This window comes from Triturus cristatus, chromosome 12 (genome assembly GCF_964204655.1).
Source record: "Triturus cristatus chromosome 12, aTriCri1.1, whole genome shotgun sequence".
Taxonomy (NCBI): Eukaryota; Metazoa; Chordata; class Amphibia; order Caudata; family Salamandridae; genus Triturus; species Triturus cristatus.
The window spans coordinates 102,687,157-102,707,456 of NC_140595.1; the positions used below are offsets into that span (position 1 = coordinate 102,687,157).

Below are 20,300 nucleotides of genomic sequence, written 5' to 3' on the forward strand. Positions count from 1 at the left end.
CCATCAACATTCAAAACAAGGCTTCTACACAGACTCGCTACATTGTGACACTGCTCGTTGTCACCTTCAGAAGTTTTCTTATCTTCCTTACTTACTGGCTCACTCACACACTTAATAGACTCTTTCCTTCTCCTGCACACTTTTACAAAATGCCCTACAATGCCACAATTGCTACACTTTTGCATGGCAGCAGGACATTTTTTGGTAAATGCCAAATGTTCTTTACTGTCACAATGTTAACATCTGGTTTGATCTTTGGATTTGGAATCTTTTACACTGTACTTAGATGCTCAATTTCGAACAGTGGCATAATCTTTTGCATTCTGTTTTAACACCCTAGCACACCTACTCGACATCTCAGTTTTTTTAACAATTGCCAACACATCATTTAACGCAAAATCACCACTGACCCGTAAATGCTCCTGAATGGCTAGATTCTTGGCGTGCATCACCAACAGGTCCCTGATGAAATTGTCTTGTAATACACCAAATTTTCAGTCTAAAGGTCATTTCTTTACCTCTGCAATGTACTCTTCCACTGATTTGTTTTTCCTTGTTTCTGTTGAAGGAACTTGTACCTGGTAATACCAATGCAAATATTTGGTGTATAGTACCCATCCATATCCAAAATTACAGCCTGGAAAACATTCACATCGTCCATTACCACCAATTTTGTCATTTGGAAGTGGAAAATATTTTTTGTCTACTGCATTCCCAAGCAAATAGATCTCCTTAAACCTGCAGTTCAATATATTCTCTGCTACCTCCGTCATCTTCAGCAATCGACCCTTGCATTTACTTGCACACGTCTTCACTTGGATGCCATTGAAAGTTATATGAAGAATATGAAACACTTGTCGTTATTCAGAATCTCTGTCATCAAGGCGTCATGGAAGGACTCAAACAAGTTATTCCACCCAGGGTACCTCCTCACCATGTGCGGAACATTAACATTATCCTTACCAGAATGATGAGCTTTTCTTTTGAACCTCTACATTTGTGCCCATTACAATTTCTTTCCTGAAAAGTTGCTTTCCTTGCTGATATCACATTTTTAAGGCATGTTAGCCAATTGAAGACCCTAGAAGAGCCTTTCGTTCTGGTTCAGTAAGACAGGATTGGCTTAGAACCAACCCTAAATTCCCTTTGAAAGTGGTTCCTCCATTCCAACTCATTCAAACCATTGAGCTCCCATGCTTCTTCGCACAGTCATACTCTGTGGCAGAGAGGGCCCTTCACACCCCTGCTGTCAAGTGTGCTCTCATGTATTACATTGATAGAACTGAGCTCTTTTGCAAAACTCAACAACTTTATGTTGCTTTTGCCCTGCCACATAAAGGTCAGGCTCTTTCAAAAGCTGGCATAGCTAGATGGATGGTCAAATGTTTTCAAAACTGCTGCATTACAGCTTGGAGGAATTTCCCTGCTCTGCCCAGACAATATTCTACTTGCAAAAAAGGAGCCAAGTTCAAAACTAGACTGCAGGATATTCCTTATTGCATGTTGATTGGATTTTTTATTGTGGAATTGTGGAAAAAAGGAAAAAGTAGCAATTGTAATTTTGAGTAGCGTCGGTGTGCCCTTTGGCAGATTATGACCTCCTTGTCAAGAGATCACTTCTATTGATTTGTATTTGTGGATCCTAGGCTTCAGTTCACAACTTGTACCAAACTCTTTAATATATTAACTTTTACCTATGCCTATTTTTGTTTAAGGGCTTCACTAGACAAGGAAGCGTGTTTTAATCCCATTAACATTGATTATATTTTTCTCATTGTAGCGTGGCGATAAATAATCCTGACGTCTCTGCTGAAAGCTGCACTGAGTCAGAGATGGAAGAAGTCCCTCTAGGTGAGTTCTGTTGCATGGAGAATCTTTAAAGCACATTAATTCTGATGGATACTTCTAACCGCATATTCCTCACCATTAGACTATTCGCCAGGCACCAGGCCATAGCAATGCTCCGGTGTGCTGGTAAATGAAGCTGTGCAGCTCTGTTTTGATCTTGTCCCATGCAGTAAGTGATGGAGCGGAGCCACATATAGATGCCACCCCATGTGACAATGTCTGTTCTTTCTTTCAATGCCTTGAATTGTGGATCTAGAGCTCTGCTCCCTTTTCTTTGGTTTTCACACATTCTTTCAAAAATCATTTATTGTTTCTAAGGGAATGGTGCCCCCCAACGAGGCCTAAAGGGTTCAAACTGTGCCATGACTGCCAGAAACTGGTGTTGGTGTTGGCTGGCTGATGAGGGTTATGAACCTGAAACCGGTCCCAGGATGCTTGTTTCCGGTCCAGGGAAGACATGGCTTGGCAGTTCGGGCTGGACTGTTCCCATGAGGCACAGGGTCAGACTGATTTGCATATGGCCATGTCGGAACTGGAGTGGTGGAGTGAGCTAAAGAATGATTATGGATTAAACCCAGATCAGTTGACTGGGGGTGAGTGTTTGATTTGCTCAAATGCTCCGTCCACCATCCCTTTTGGTATCGCTCAGGTCTCTACTAGGGCCTGTCGGGCTGCTCCCCATTCCCCTAAAATCTGGGGACTCGTGTGGAGATGAGCCTCCAACCTGCACAACCCCAGCTCTTGCTTTTGTATACCACATTCTAGTTGTCGCACGCCATAGGTTGTCTTGATAGAGACTCCCCAGACGACAACCTTCATGGTTTCCAATTCCACTGCCCTACTTGAGGTCGATCCCCAGTTCTCCTCAAAGTAACGAGTCAGCGTTTCAGTGATCACTGCAACAAAGGGGGGGTCCATGAACACCTCTGCACACAATCGCCAGGAGGGTATTTCCAGACATTCTGGTACCCCCACAGACTTAGCAAGACTGGGGAATGATCTGTGATATATCTAGGCAAGTACGTTATCCCATCCACCTCTGAAGTGAGGTCTAATGACAGGAAGAAGTAGTCAAGCCCGCTGGAGGTCCCTGTTGCCGGCGTACACACGAAAACGTTATTTTACTCGGGTTGCAATCCCTCCACACATCCCTCAACTGCAATCCCTCCCTGAGATCTTCCAAAGTCTCCGTCATCCGAAGCTTTGTGTTTGCGTGTGGGGGTTACCTATCCAACGTTCCACCCACCGCACAATTCATGTCGCCCGCTTCGATTATACCCGCGCCCAAATGGGGCGCGCCCACTGTCATTAACTCATGGAAGAAGGAGATACAAACATTATTGAGGGCCTATATACAGAGAATTCTCAATTCCCTCCCATATAGTATACCATGCAGAACCACATACCTCTCCTCCGGATCTGTTATGTGATGTAAATATCTGAGGGGAATCCCTGGAGCTACCCATATTAGTGTCCCTCTTGCAAAGCCTGAAACATTTCTGACTCATATTTTAATCAAACTGATAAGTGCGACGGTGATGATGTGGATGATTTACCCCCACACAATGATGTTGAGGAGGGTGAATTATTGGTTGTATGGATTAGACGCTCAGCTGAGGTCCTGTACCTAAAGCTGGCTTCAATTGAAGTCAAGACAAATGCACTTACTGAGGTTTTGCACCCTTGGCCAGTCCCTACTGAGACCTTACTTCCATTTAATAAATGCCTGATTGATACCCTTACGTGTACTTGGATGGAGCCTTGCTTTTGCCCACCTGTCAACAGGCAGGTGGCCAGTCACTACTGACTAGCGCAAGGCAACCCCGATTTTCTTATGCGGCACCCAACTCCAGAGAGTTTAATGGTTCAAGCTTCTACCAGCAAAGCAAACTCTAATGCATGCCACACAACCTCTCCAGATAGGGAGTCAAAAAGGATATAGAAGTTCTGTAATCAGATGCTCTCTTCCTCCAGCTTGGCATTGTGTTTAGTCAATGCATTTTACCTACTAAGCCATTATACACACACTCTTTTGGGACAGGGCCAGTGTAATTTTGAGACTCTTTGGCTCAAACCATTCAAGACGGCCAGGATGCGGTAAAATATATCCTTAGAGCTGGCCAGGATACTACTGACTAATCGAGGTGCATTGTAGGCCCTATTTTGGTGCCTCATTGCCACATATGGATTTTCTTGAGACAAGCAGGTGTATCTAATAGAGATGCATTTTTATGGGACCTGTCTCTTTTGAAAAAAGTCTGTTTCTGCCCACCAGTGCTTTAAAAAAAGCAGTACCACAGTGCATTCCATGTCTTTTAGCCCCTGCCCGACAGTTTCATCAATAGCATAACCCTTCAAAGGCTATTCCAGAGGGCTGCTGTATAGACACCTCAGCAGTCACCCCATACCTTTCATGGCCGGGGATCAAGCAAACAACATGCAAGACACTATGGTTCCACTCAGGCCTCCGCTCCTGTAGAATTAGCCTCCAAGCCATTTTAGATTACCTTTAGTGGTACTCAGCCACACTGGCACACTCAGGCATTTTCTTACTGGGTGGCAGGCAGTGGCTGATCCTCTGCTAAGGTGGAGGATTAGCGCCCTACTGCTTTTTTACAGTGAAAGACAGAGAAAATAAAGTGATATTAACTCGCGGTATTATCATTTTATTTTCTCTTACTTTCACCCACAGATTTGCCTGGGTGAGCATGGGCAGGGGAAGAGTGTGTGTACCCTTCTAAAGTGCGCAATGACTGCTTGACGGCCCTATTGGGCTGCCCAAAACAGTTGTGCGCTCTTCGCATGTTCTCCGTGCAGGCTGCATCACAGCCTACGCGGACAACATGCTCAGGCCTCCAGTCAGCGTCTGAGCACTGAAAAACGGTGCTCAGACAAATCACAATGCTGCCTTGCAGCATTGTGATTGACTGACTGGGAGCCTGGTTGTGCTTCCTGTGGCCAACTCTGAGCAAGGAGGGACTACGGAGGGGGTACAGGCGAGTAAGCGGCAAAAAGGTACATTTTTTTAATTTTTATTTTTATTAGTTTCAGAAACACATATTGCGTATAGCATTAACGTCATACATTTTGAAAGAACTAGTTCAAACAAACAATCCGTGGGTATCCAGTCTTAGTGCCCAATTGGCCTCCAACACAATTAAATTTGTCGGTACAGATATTCAATTAATACATGCAGATAGACAGTGCTTTATATCTTCACATTCTGATAATGTTTGTTGGTCCTTAGATCTCAAATATTGCAACAGTGGCTCCCAAATGTCTTTGGGTTGAAAAGGGGCAGGGAGTTCTTCTGCATACAATTCTAGGTTCTCCCTACAGTACACAAGATCCCTTATCCAATTGTCCGGCAGCGGAGGAACTGAACTGTCCCATCTCATCGCCACCCTCCTCTTGGCCAACAGTAATGCAATTCCAATAAACTTGCCAATTGGACCTTTCGGAGCCGGAGTGTAGCACAGCAGACACACCTGTAGGTACAATGCAGGGTAATAGTCGTCATGGTTTGTAGTCTGTGTAGCACCTCCACCCAGACCCCAGCCACCTGATTGCATTCCCAGGCAAGGTGCCAGAAGTCAGCCCCCTGTGCCCCACATCGTTTGCACGTATCATTGTGCCGAAGGCCATATTTATGTAGCTTCAGTGGTGTGTTGTATGCTTAGTGCAAGAATTTAAAATGAATGATGCGTAAGTTACCGTTGGACGTGAATGCGCTAGTTACCTGACAGCGATAGTCCCACTCCTTTTGTGTGAGCTGAGGGAGGAGTCTATTATTCCAGCGATCAAGGCTTCTGTCCGTGCTAATAACTTTCTCGTCTCTTGCAGCCCTGTATAGCTTGGTAATCAGTTTCTGCCATGTGGGGCTTACTAGGAGCGTCTCTAAGGTTTGCAATGTCTGTGGTTCATCGGGAAAGGTATGGTAGTATGCCTGTATCGCTTTCTTAAGTCGTAGGAATTGGAATAAAAATAACGGTGACATGTTGTGTATATATTGCAACCCATCTATTGTGATGAAACTACTATTTGGGTAGAGGACTTGCATTTTGTCTATGCCTACTGATTTTAGGGCATGCATGGCTCCTGCCTCCTGTGTGACCGATAGTGCTGCATGTCGATCTAATGGAAGCATGGGGCATATAGTGGGAGCTTTGCCGTTATCCGGCCCAGTGCCTGCCAGGCTGCAACCGTGGTATCTATTGTATTGATTTCCTATATGGGGGTACCTCTGTGTGAGTATGACAGAATGCATCTTATTGGAATCGGGTGTGCATCCCCATCTTCAACCGCTACATGAGGAATGAATTCATGGTGCTGGTACCAGTAGTATGAAAACTGCGCTTGAGTGCATAGATAGTACAGATACATGTCTGGGACACTAAAGCCACCTTTACCATAGTCCAGTATAAGTGTATCCCAGCTCACACGGGGAAGCTTGCCTCCCCATACCAACCTCACCAATAGTGACTGTATGGTTTTAAGAAATTGGTGAGTCTATTTTATGGGTATGTTGCTAAATAGATATAGAAATCAGGGCAGGACCGTCATCTTGATACGGGTATGCGGTCAGCCAATGATAGCGGCATCCTTGATCATCTGTCTACTTGTTGTTCCAATACTGTGCAGGCAGAGCCATAGTTTTCCTTAATGACCATTTCCGGGTCGCGATCAATCCATATCCCCAGGTGTTTTGCTGGGTCAGATCCCCACTCAAGAGGAAACTCCAGAGCAGTAGGCAGGGGCAGTAATCATGGTCAGAGGTACTTTCACCGATTTGTTCCCATTGATGCTGATCCCCGAGAGGCGCTCAAACCTAATATACTCATGCAGGATTGGAGATAAGAACGTTTACGGTTCCCTGATAAAGAGCAACATGTCGTCAGCATAAAGTGATATGCTCACCGGACGATGGGCAAATCTAAGGGCCGCATCCCTATGCCGTTGCCTGATGACGCTGACCAGTGGTTCCAGCATAAGGGAAAAGAGCAGCGGTGATAGAGGGCACCCCTGTCTTGTGCCTCTACAGATCCTGATTGGTTCTGATGTTAGCCCGTCAACCCGGACGCGCACTCTTGGACCAGTATACAGTAACCGTATCCATCTACTGTAGAATTCAGGGACCCCCATGTGCTGAAGTATTTGAAACATATACCCCCATTCGATGGAATCAAAAGCCTTGGCTGTGTCCAGCATCACTGCCTCAGCCTGAAGCTTAGAGTGAAGTATATGGAACATTGCGAAAATTGTTTGCAAATTGTGTGATGTGAACCTGTCTGGAATAAATCCAGATTGATCGGGGAGAACTAACATCGGCACTAATGGTTGGAGCATCGTGGTCAGGACTTTTGCCAACACTTTTGCATCAGTATTAATAAGTGACAATGGGCGATACGATTCGCAGATGTGTGACGGTTTGCCTTTTTTTTTTAACAAGGTGATTATTAGGGCTTCTCTTAGCGATGGCAGCAGTATTCCCGACTCGTAGGCTTCATTGTACATACCCAACATATCGGGTGTGAGTTCATCTGCAAATTCCTCATAGAATTCACAGGTGAGGCCATCGGGCCCTGGTGCTTTCTTGTTAGGCAATGATCGAATTGCCTCGCAGATATCAGCGGCCTCAATCGGTTGGCAGAGATATTTGTGTGTCCTACGGATAACCAGGCGGTCACGACATCTGCAAGGTAATTTTCTAGCTCCTTGGAGTCAGTTACCCTTTTGGAGGTGTACAATTCTGCATAGCATGTGCGGAATGTGCCGCAATTGCTGATGTGGAACAGTGATCCCCCTGTGTGGTCTGTGAATTTTGTTATGATTTGACGGTCTGTTCTTTGTTTGATCTTGGAAGTCAGATTTCATCTGGGTCTGACTCACTCGCCATATGCACGGGCCACGTGTCTCTTAGATAGGTAACGTACCTCACCAGCCACCACTTCGTTATACTCTAGTATGAGATCTTTAATACTGGCGAGTGTTTGCGTGCATGGGACAGTCTCATAGTCTCGTTCAAGCTGCTCTAATGTGTTTTCCACTCTGGACAGTTGGGCTCGGAGATCCTTAAGTATGCCTGCTGTTGTGCCAATATGTTTGCCCCTGATAGTGACCTTGAAGGCCTCCCAAAGTGTTGCAGCACTGCTCAGCGACTCTTTATTTAAATCAAAGTATTTGACTATAGCCTCCCTGATCGTTTCGGTGAATAGAGGATCAAGAAGCGCCTCTGATCAAAACCGCCATGTAAACTGATGGGGGATGCTAAATAGGATTCATAGTGTGATTCTAACGGGGTTGTGATCAGACAGTGTTCTGGGTAGCGTGTCTATTGTGGACACCCATGCATTAGTACTCTCACTCACCAGCCAGTAGTCCAGCCTTGACCTACTGCCGTGTGCGATCGAGGTGTGCATTCCCACCAGCCTATTAATGTTACGTATTCTCCATGCGTCTACAAGACCTAGTTCAGCCATCCCATTGTTTATAACCTGAGCAGCTCTGGGTGAATGGCCACCACACCCACTGGATTTGTCTTTGCTAGGGTCCAAATGTGTATTAAATTCCACGCCCCAGATAATTTCAGCGCCAGGCCAGTCCCGTAATACATTAAATATGCCCTCAAAAAAGCCAGGCTCGTTAGTGTTGGATCCGTATACATTGACTATGGTTATAGCTGATCCAGCCAATTTGCCGTGTATTATAGCATATCGTCCCACATCATCCGTGCAGGATTTAATCAAAGTGAACAGAAGATTTTTCTTTACAAGTGTGAGCACCCCTTTGGCATATGTTGAGTAGGAGGACGCCAGCCTGTACCCCGCCCACTGCGCCTCTACTTTTGTTTCATAGTGCTTTGTCAGGTGCGTCTCCTGCAGGAGTACTATCCTGACATCATTTCTGTCCAAATAGGCCATTACTTGTCTAATTTTTTGGGGGGGAATTCTGCCCTTGAGCATTCCACGTCATGCATGATATCTGCTCATTAAGTAGCACTGTCATGTTATACCGTCGTGAAATCTGCTTTTTGCATCTTTACAGTGGAGTGAAATATAGTTCAACATTGGTATCAAAGGATCACATTGAGCCATGTAAAACAGTCCCCCGTTACTCCACCTCCTATGTCCACCCCCACCCACTTCAGCACCCCCAACATACTAATGCCATCACTTAAACACAACAACAACCACCAAATACAAGGTACAGTAGTCATTAGATGTGCGGTACACCCGTGGGGGAGCGCAGGAGCACCTTTAGCCTCCCAGGTAAAAAGGGAGGTGGCTGAACAATGTAAAGAAGTTACCCGCTTCTTGTAGATATCTAAACTGAGGAAAAGACATAAATGTGTTCCTGCTTGCGGCATCAACTACGGTGCGTGTGTTACAATTGAATTAACTTACAGCCATTAGGATATCGGGAGGCATCTGGGCGTGACCCCCTTTTGTATATACACAGAGCAAGAGGGAACATGGGGTCATATGTATCAAAAACCATATTTGCGATTCTCTAATAGCGATTTTTTGAGAATCGCTATTTGAGAATTGCAAAACGGGATGTATTTAAAAATTCGCACATATTTTGCGAATTCTTAAAATTCCTTAATTGTGATTAGCAAATTGCGAAATCGCAATTAAGGAATACCTTCCCATTCATTCCTATGGGCCAGGAGGCCCATAGGAATGAATGAGAAGTCATTCTCAAATTGTGATTCGCAATTTGATCATCGCAAATTCAGAAAAATTTCAAAGGTGCATGGATGTCATGATGACCCCCTGATGCACCCCTGAAATGAGCATGTGTGCGCATATGGCGCACATACATGCCATAAGGGCATGAATGTGCGTCACATGGCACCTAGAAAAATGCCAAAAAGTGCATTTTTTAAAGAAATCGCTAAATACCACCAACTTGAAGTTGGTGGTAATGTGCGATTTCTTAAGGAGAAATCGCACAACTTGGGTGCTTGTTACATAGCATTTAAGGAATCGCAATTTGCGATTCCTTAAATGCTTACGCAAAATGAAGGAATCGCAAAATTAGCGATTCCTTATTAGTGCGATGCAAAAAAGGCTCTTACATCGAGTTTTGCGATTTTGTATTCGCAAACGCTGTTTTCTTGCGAATCGCAGCGTTTGCAAATACAAAATTGCTTGATACATATGCCGCCAAGTACCAATGGGTTTGTGGTATCAGCATGTAAAGTATGAGCACTCAGCCAGAGCAACCGTAGACTTAGTGTATCCTGGATTAGTCCTCTTCTTCTAGTGTGCCAGATTTTTCTTGACTGCGACGCCTTAGGGCTTTAGCATAATCCATGGCCGCTTTAGGGCTAGTGAAGATCCTGAACTTCCCCTCCGCACCAATGCGCAGGCCGGGTAGAGCACAGCTTATGGAACACTCTCCGCCAGCAGTAGCTTCTTCACCGATTGGCACTCCTTCCTTGCTGCTTGGACTGCGGCAATGAAGTCCGGATAGAAGGCCAGATTATTTCCTTGGTAGTTTATGGTGCCCTGTTCCCTGGACATGCGCAGTACTGAGTCTCGATCCCTGTAGTTCAACAGACGGGTGATAATCGGTCTTGGTGAGGCTCCGTGGGGTGGGGGGGGTGAGCCGCCAAGGTGCTCTGCCCCAAAAATCTCATGTAGCATCATCTCAACACAGGATTCCAGTCTCCTTGTGTTGGTTGATTCCGGCAGGCCAGTGATTCGTAATTTGTTATGTCAGGATCAGGCATCAAGGTACTCATTCTTAGCTTGAATGATGGCGAGCACCTTTTCCATGTCGAGAGTCTTGGTGGTCACTTCTAAGTTATCCTCAGCGTCCGAGATGCATTTTTTAGCTTCGCCTAACCTGGTGACGTGTTTATCTAGTTTTACCGACATAAGGTCCATCCTGATATTAAGCGCATCAATTTTTCCATCGATAGACTGGAGACTTATTTGCATGGCTAGAAGCGTTGTTTCGAGTGACGTTGAGTGTTCAGTAATGGCACCCAGCTCTGAATCTGAGGTAGCTTTCTGCTGCGATCTGCCTGGCGCACGCAATTCAAAGTTGAGCCGGGATTTTCCTCTGTCTGTTTTCCCCATGCCTGCCCTCTTAAGTGTTACAGCAGTGTGCAGCCTAATGGTGATCACCAATCCTCACTGGGCCCTGGAGTGCTCAACGGTAAGCTGTGGGTACATTGTTACAAGAGGAGCAGCAACCAGCATGCATGTACAGTATAGAATCCAAGGAGTGAATTTATTAACCTGCGCACGTTTAGAGCCAGGAGATGAGCAGTACAGTCACATCAGTGTGCAACCTAATGGTGAGCACCAGTCCTCACTGGGCGCTGGATCGCACAACTGTATGTAGCGGGCAACGTTGTTACAAGGGGAGCAGCAGCCAGCATGCATGTACAGCATAAACTCCAAGGAATGACTCTATTCACTTGTGTAGTTTCAGAATCCGGCGATAAGCAGTGCAGTCAGGATCTCACATCCAACCCGGCAATCACATTTTACACAAGCTGCGCTGTTTATGAAATCAGAGCTGTGGCAGTGGGATATTGTGCTAGGTTCTAATGTCTGGGCAGCTGAGGCAACTCTCCACTGTTCTCGCACCTCAGCTGCACGTCAATTGCTAAAATCAGCACCTAGTTCCTCCAGGATCACGGGCTGAACAGTGGGGCAGCAGAGGTCTTACTGAAGAGAGGCCTCCGGCGGGTCTAGTCACAGCGCCGCACTCAGAGGCATCAGTGGGAGGATATTCAGCAAGCGCTTGCAATGGTGGCCCTCCGCACCGCCTCCAATGCTCAACATGGGCCCGCACGGAGCACTTGTCAAGCGTTCAAAGGTATTGTGTCCCCCTGGGAGACCTTTCAGCGCTCACTTAGTCGTCCGCCGAGGCAAGGGCACGTGGAGGGGGAAACAACCTTTCCAACGCAGTCATTACATCGCACTACCTTTACAACGCAGTCATTGCATCGCAACATCCTTTACATCGCATGCCATTACATCGCATGTCACTACAACGCATGTCATTACAACACATGTCACTACAACACATTCCATTACAACGCATACCATTACAACGCATAGTTTTTACCCCTACACTATCCAACATTTACCCTACTGTTGCACTCACTGGAGTGGTAATAGTAATTTTTACCCCTACTCTATCCAACACTTACCCTACTGTTGCACTCATTGGAGTGGGAATAGTAATTTTTACCCCTACTCTATCCAACACTTACCCTACTGTTGCACTCATTGGAGTTGGAATAGTATTTTTTACCCCTACACTATCCAACACTTACCCTACTGTTGCACTCACTGGAGTGGGAATAGTAATTTTTACCCCTACACTATCCAACACTTACCTTAAATGCAATGTAATGATATGCATTGTAATGGTATGCGTTGTAATGGTATAATGCGATGTAATGGAATGCGTTGTAAATGTAGTTTCGAAAAATGCGTTGTGATGGCATGCGATGTAAAAACATGCGTTGTCCAATGTGGTACTATTACTCCATCAATCTGCTTCCAGTCCATTCATTTAATTTGACAATTCATGCATGAGCACTAAAGTCTGACCCCAAACATGCCCCCCTTTGTTTGCAGATCATTGAAGAAGAGCATATTGTGTAGGTGGGATGTTTTCAATAGTTCTGCTTCCACTTTAAAACATGAATTAGCGGGCACCATTTACTTCATGCAATGGACAACTGTGGCTATACATTAGTACAATGAATCCCTCAACATTTCCAAAGTGAACAGGATCAACAGGACTTGGTCGATCGGACAGAAATTGAAATATGGGAGCAGCAGAAGAAAGTGCCATCCAGGTGTCATAAGCTGCTTTCTTCCCTCTCTCATGAAAAGCCGACATGGTGTCGCAACCAGTAGCAGCATGGAAAAGGGGCAGAGAATCACATATATCAATTCCTAAGCTTTCTGCATTACCGTGAGCTGGTATGTAGCAAAACATTTTTCTGTACCAAATGCTAAACACAATTGTTGACATTCAATATTTTTAAAAATAGCAATCGCAAGAACTACTACATCGGTATCTACTGTACGAATCATTATTTCGGAATGAACTTCAGTTGCTGCACGGAAAGAATGAAACAAAACTTATGCGTCAACTTTCTCATGATTGCAAGGCGATATCATTTCGAAATTCATAATTAGTGTGTAACTTGGAACTTCACCCTGACAGGTGACAATTACTTGCTTCCCTTCGATGGTAATAAGTTGCACATGTCCACTCAGTAAACCAAAAACCTCTGTTTTATTTTTGCCTCATCTAAAGAAACTATGCCAATCTTTGGCTACAGGAGTGTTAGATTCAACTCGCTTGCGAAGACCCTCACCTCTTTTTTCTCTAACACTTTGCTTGATGCTTTCAGTAATCTATATATATCCCACACAAGATCCAATCATTTTACATTCCTTGCTTGAGTATCTATGTAGGGTATAAAATATTTTAAAGGGTAATCAAATGTTTTACAAGACTTGTAATTAGCATACTTTCGATAGCTGTACCATTTAATATATTTACATCCACCTCTGGAGCAGTGTTGTATATATTGGTACTTTCGGCAACGCTGTCCAATAGCTGCAACTTCTGTCCTTGTTTGGGTTTTCCATTCACAGATATAGATGGCCGAAAAGACTGATTCTCATGCTTGAAAAAATCTTGTCTGACACCCTATCTATAATCTAGAAAACAGATTTCAAATACTTTTTACCAAGGATAGTTTGTCTTTGGACTCAGAAGTTTTGTGCAGGCTGGTGCTGAATAATTGAAGTTTGTTCCTTGGTACGGTATCTGTAATGGGCTTTGAACACATTTGCAACACCTCATGAAAATTGGAGTTATATTGCGCTCTACCAATTTCATGTGCTGTTTTCACTGATGTGATAACTGTAGCAGGCATAACTTTGTTGCTGCCGAGATTGAACAGATCACCACTCTCCTCCAATTTGTAGCAACAAGATCATTATGCTGGACAGCTTGACCTCTGGCTGTGGGTGTTGCAATTAGGTATTGTTTTAGCTTGGAACTAATTTTCAGGCACTACAGAAGACTCATTGAAGATGAAAAAAAGAAAGGAACATATTAACACATATGAATAAATGTTGATACATGTCAATAATTATGAATATTTACATCAAATTTATAACAGATTTGAATTTAAAAGTGTTCTATGTGATTTTGGTGGCCATTTTATGACGTCATAGGCAAGATCCACTTAGAGTCTCGCTGTTATATGATTACTTGTCAAGTCTCCACTCACCTGAAATCCAGGATGTTCAATTTGAGAGATGAGACGATTGTTCTCTATACCCCAGAAACTCTATACCTGTTCGGATGTACTCAAAACACAGCTTGACAAGAATAGACTTCCTGGGGAAGGGGGAAAATGGGACAAAATAATAAAAAAAGAAAACAAACACACTTCTTCCTTTGGACCAGGGAACTTCTTTGGCGCGGACTGCAATCTAGTCAGTTACTCTGTGGACCGTATTGACTTTCTGATTTTTGGCATCTAAATACAATAAACAACATTAGCTAACACCTACTTACACATTGAATTCAGTTGTTTAAACATTAAACACGGTGCATAAAACTATACCTTTCTTTTTGTATATTGCGTAATTCACAAGAAGCCTTATAGTCACTCTCTAGCATCTGGAGAAAAATGTCTGCAACAATGTATATAGATTTCTGTAGTAAAACAACATGAATTACGTGAAATGCATATAGTCACACGTTCACTAATACAAATCTTTTAATGCCTTATGTCACACTTACTCAAAAAAAATGCGTCTGAATGCTAAATATAAACTCTTAATAAGATTGCAGGAATTGAAGTCCAAAGTCTCAAGATTAAACAAATATTGAGAACAGCTTGGAGATGAGTCTCTCCCTCTTGAAGTCTTTCAATGCCCAAGAAATGGGGAATGAAAACAAAAGTACCTTCATGTGTTTTGCGCACTGTTCACTGTCTTTTAAAATGTTAAATAAATAGAAATACCTGTATCTGAATTCCACGCTCTGTCTCTGCAAACGGGAGTATGCTGCAATCAATACCTTACTACTTTTCCTTTCGTTGTTTCTGGGAGGGTAGATTCCCCAGACGAATCGGATTCAGAGGAGGGAGATGTCCTGCTGGCTTGGCAACCAAAGCTCACTCGAACAGTAGGATCGGGTCCGAAAACCAATTGGATGAAATCTGCAACGCGGCAGCGCCAAGACGAGAAATCAGGTAAGTGAAGATTAGGAGGACGAGAGCCAGCGTGTCACATGGCGCTGGAGATCTATTTATAGGGCTCAGTTGGGGGGGGGGGGTGATAGGGGACGTGCATAGACGCCTGTCACCGGCTCACATGTAAATGAGCTCAGCTCTTTGCAGGACACGGGTACCTTCAACTGCAGACAGCAGATTTCAACAAAAGCATGTTTTTATGGCCTTTATCGATTTAAAAAGCCAAACAAAGTTTGTTGACAGTAGTATGTGATTTCAGAATAAATGAGAAAGATTAAACTGAGCATTTAAAGATTATCACCAACAAAATAAACACGAACGACAACAATTATACAAAATTAGACTGGGAATGTTGCACTGAGAAGCACTGTATAATTCTATTGGTGTATATTTAATAAAATATGCGGAAACACTTACTATGCGGAAACACAATGCACAATGTTGGTACTAGCCAAGTTCAAGACACGACCCCTAACATTACTATTACAAAGACGAAAGTCTGTTCCAACTTTCAGCTTTCTATCCCAAAGTGAATGATTTTCGTTCGAAAACAGCCTGAACAGCCGTACTGTTACTTATGAACACTTGCCAGGAATCTGACCGCATCTGTAAAGGTTCCTTAAGCAGAGGTCCCGCATGCCCCTATGTCAGTCACTACAAAACTATTAATGCTGCATACCTTATTGTTCAGCAGTGAAGCTTATCAGGTTGTTTCAACAAACTGCAGTTCTTATAACAGCCACTAGATGTGAGTATGAGCACACGCTTCAAGACTTGGAAGCAGCAGAAACATCAGGCTACAAGAGAAAACTACATTCTCTGGTGAGTTTTCGTCCAGCCTCTCTGAACAGCTGGATATCCTTGCAGCAGCAAATCACAGTTTTGTGAACCATGTTTGAGCGAACAGGAGCTAAACTAATGTTCTGCCTCAGTGACGGAGGCAGACAAACTGCTGGAGGCTGCATTAAAGATAAGTAAAGCTAAGTAACTAATCAAAGCTTGTTCATGTCCTGTCATTGCACAACGGATGCAGGTCACACAAGAACATGGTTGAAATCGCTGCTGTTGTGAACAAAGTAAGGCTCTGCAATTTCCTGTAATCTGTCGGTTTCCCCTTCTGAAACAGACATTTAAGGGTGTGGCGCCCAGCATCTCAACATGAGCAGTGATCAGCCAATAGTGCACGAAGGTGTACAATCACAAAGCCTCTAGATGGGAAGGAGGCAAGTGTGAGACTTGTTTGAAGTGAGTGTTGCAGCTGTTGAGATTCTGCTCCTCCAGTTTAAGGAGGAGGGCGTTTGTGCTGCAAGTGGGAACTGTTTGAGCTCTTGACACCTGCCTGCACCAGCACTGAGTGCCCGCTCCTCGGAAAGAAACAATTCCATTTGAAAAATGGAAATTAATACAACCTAGTGGAAATTCCAAATCAAAACATATCTTTTAAAATGTTATTTAAAAGGACACCATACAGTCGACACTAAAGGGGGCTACCTATTATTCAGCAGTGCACACTGTGCAAGAGCAAAATGTTAATGAGACCACAGTAGGCTAATAATGTATGAACAGGGATGACAGAAAGCCTCTGAAATTATGTATATCATATATATTTTGTTTATTAAAAAGAAAGGTGTTGGATAATGCCTGACCTAAAACGTTCCTGTAGTGACAATGTAAACAATGCAGTTTCTCTTTATCCAGGACAGGTCTCCAGTGCACTGTCAGATCCAGATTTAAAGACACCTCTTGATTGAGGATATGGTCTCTAAGCAGAGACCCATCTAGCCATGTAACATTCCCCTACTCTACGCCAACCAAACTTAATGTAATGGGGAGCCGCGAACAACAGCCAACTGGTCAAGGGAGCCACGGGTCAGAATAGTTTGGGAACCACAGCCCTATGTGGTGTTGTGCAGCTCCAAACTTCACGGAAATGTAGGAGCGGAGCCACATACAAGTATCAGCCTGGCGCACTGACGTCAATTTCTTTCTATCTTTCTGTACCTTTCAAAGCAGTTCCAGGGCTAGGCTCCTCATTTTTTCGGTTCTGCTATGACAATTAAAACAAAGTCCAGTTTGCTAGGGAACCATGTCCCCATCCAAAAGAACAGGTTTCAAACCCTGCTGTATCTGCAAAAAACAATTTTGGTCACATACCTCAGTGAGGTTTGTCTTTGGTGAGTGGGCTCAGGACCCAAGGGGATTTGAAACTGGGAGATGGAGCTGTATCTTTGCAAGCACAAGATGCAATAATAATATGAGCTACGAGAGCACTCCCACTCGACCTATGTCTAATTTACTGGTGGCTATAAAAGCTCGCCGGGCTCCCCATTATCACAATACATTTTTTTTTAAATTAATTTTAAAAACATTAATTTTTTTATTTTTATGTTCATTTTATCAAAAGTTAAACCAATTTATACAAATACTTTCCTTTTTCCCCACTTTTTTCTTATATTGCTATATTATGGTATACAATTCATCATTTCATCAATTTGGCATAGTGCACAATATTATTCTATGTAATTCATCATTTTATCACTTCAACATGAGGTGAGTTGTATATAATATTAACATAGACACCCCGTGCTGTGATCCACTTGACACCACAACTACTTCACATCTCATCACCACCTACCCAAGCATACTACTACATGCATACTTCACACCCATTCTGTATCCAGCTTTAATGGCATACACTTTTCTTCGTGTGAATCATGCATTGAAGAATCCCTCTTTAGTTATCCATGATTATGTTACCAGCTGGATTTCCTTAATGTCGACACACGTTTCGGTGGGTTACTAACTTTTTAACCACCTTCTTCAGGACCACTCCTATATAAATTAGTATTAAACGGAGGGTACCGGGAAATCAGAGTCAGTCCTTTCGACATAGAGTCTAGTTCTGTTTCCACCAGTACCGGAACACAACCCTCTTCTGATATTGACGTCTGACATCGAACTGACTTCCGCTCAATCTCGACCAATGTCACGCTAAGAAACTGCAAAAGCACACCTGAACACTACGCACCCTGATTCTGACCTATGCTTCTGCCATTTCATACACATCTGCAAAAACTCCATTCTATTATGGTTCTGACTCTGAGCCTGTGCCGAACAAAGGACACCCCAGGATGTGGATGATGATGATGATGGGGACGATTTCTCCCCCTTCACTGCACAGATGATTCCTTCTACACAGATTTGCAAGTTGCCAGTGGGCTCGACACCTCTCCTGAGGTAGGGCTTCATTCACCACTTGGGCCACAAACAGAATAAAGTGCCTCATTTGCAGTGAAGGTCAGAGGGAGAGCTGAGGGATAGGATTTACAGCTGCCTTTAGTTCACATCAAAAGAACATTCTGACAGATTTCACAGCCAAGGCCAGCTGCTCCTCAGCCCTTGTTCTCTTTAATGAGGCCCACACTGATATCTTGATGGACACTTGGTTGAGGCCAGTTCCCGTTAACCAGTGAAAAGGCAGTGAGCCAAGCATCACAGAATGGCACCTGTGACCCTGATTTTCTTAGTGAAAATCAACCGGTAAAGTAAATCCCAACTCATTGCTAACCACTCCTGTGAATACAGATTCTAAGAGGATTGAGGTATTTGTATAGCATATGTCTTCCTCCAGCATTTCTTTTTAGATTTTTATAGCGTGACTTATCACCTGTAAGGGTATCCTGGTGCTGTCTATGGGTACAGGGAGATTAAGTGTTTGGCAAAAATCAGAAGATGTTGCCCCGATGCAGACACTCGAACCTGGATCCCCAGCTCCTGAGTCGGCAGCTCTGGCGGCTGCGCTACTCTGACATTCAAGTATTGCAGTCAATACATGCTGTTTGTTTTTCGTAAATACTTGTGGAGGTGTTCCACAGGATATTCCGATAATATACAGGACTCCCCTAATAATATGCCTGTTGATGTCTAGGAAGGACCTGGCCATGGCAGTTCGGGCTGAACTGTTCACATGAGGAGCAGAGTCAAGACTGATTTGCATAAGGCTGGGTTTGAACTGGGGTGGCATGGTGGGCAAAAGAGCAATGGATTCAACCCAGATCTCTTGACTGAAGGAGAGTGGTTGAACAGTTTCAGCACTCCGTCCATCATCTTTTTGTGTTTGCTATGTTCGCCCTAAGTGGCCAAGGGAATGCCCAGACGTGGCTCCCTTACTTGCTGTGCCACTGGATTGAAGCTAGCCTAACTGATATGGGGTGAAACCCGAAGCCGGTCCCAGGATGCCTGTTTCCAGTCCAGGAAGGACCTGGCCTGGCAGTTAGGGCTGGACTGTTCCCATGAGGAGCAGCCTCAAAACTGATTTGCATATGATTGGGTTTGAACTGGGATGGCATAGTGAGCAACCCAGATCTCTTGATTGGGGGTGAGTGGCTGAAAATTTTCAGCACTCAGTTCATAATCTTGTTGTGTTTGCCATGTTGATGTGTCCCACTTTTTCGGTAACACAGCAGATTCTGCCTTGGACGTCTAACAGGAGAGCACATTCGAGCGGCATCCCTTGAGGTGGTTGAACCCTGAAAACCAGTTTCTACACCAATTCAAAAAGTTAAAAAGCTGTTCTGGATGGCTGGTGTATAAGCATAGACGGTCCCCAAAACTAGTACAGCAGTCACCCAAGTCCTTCAAGGCCATGGATACAGGTCTGGTAGATAGCGCAGAGGTCAGCAGGGGCATCAGTCCTCCCAATCCTCTTCTCCAGCTGCAGTAGCCTCCAAACCGTTGGTGGGGGGCACAATCCACCATTTCCTACCAAGGTGGTGATCCATCATGTCTGACAGGAGGGTCTTGCAAATTGTCAGAATAGTTATGCCCTTCCTATTTATTCATTTTCCCTGCCAAATATTCTCCCCACATCAGAGTGAATTTCAAAAGAGCACCTGTCCATTCTGCTGCAGAAGGTGAGAGCTATTGAGAAGGGAACTGGACACGAAAAAGAAGATAGTTGTTACTCTGGCTATTTCCATGTTTCAAAAAATGAAGGGAGTCTCATGTCTATTTTGGACCTTTTGCCTCTGAATGACTTCCTGTGGAAGGACAAATTCGAACTGCCCTTACCCAGGGAATTGAATGTGTCCTCTAACCTGCAGGAAGCGTATTTTCATATACCCATGCTTCAGTCCCAAAACCTTATTTGAGCTTGAGGATAGGCCAGAAGCATTTTCAGTTTGCTGTGTCCCTC

General features: G+C 44.1%; 1 protein-coding gene across 1 annotated transcript in view; it reads left to right on the forward strand.

The window, feature by feature from the left end:
• LOC146772748 (rho guanine nucleotide exchange factor 11-like) overlaps nucleotides 1-20,300 on the forward strand; it is a 249,882-nt gene that overhangs the window by 188,170 nt on the left and 41,412 nt on the right. Inside the window, 1 exon segment of the mRNA XM_085637026.1 lies at nucleotides 1,781-1,845. Coding sequence (XP_085493152.1) covers nucleotides 1,781-1,845 — 65 coding nt within the window.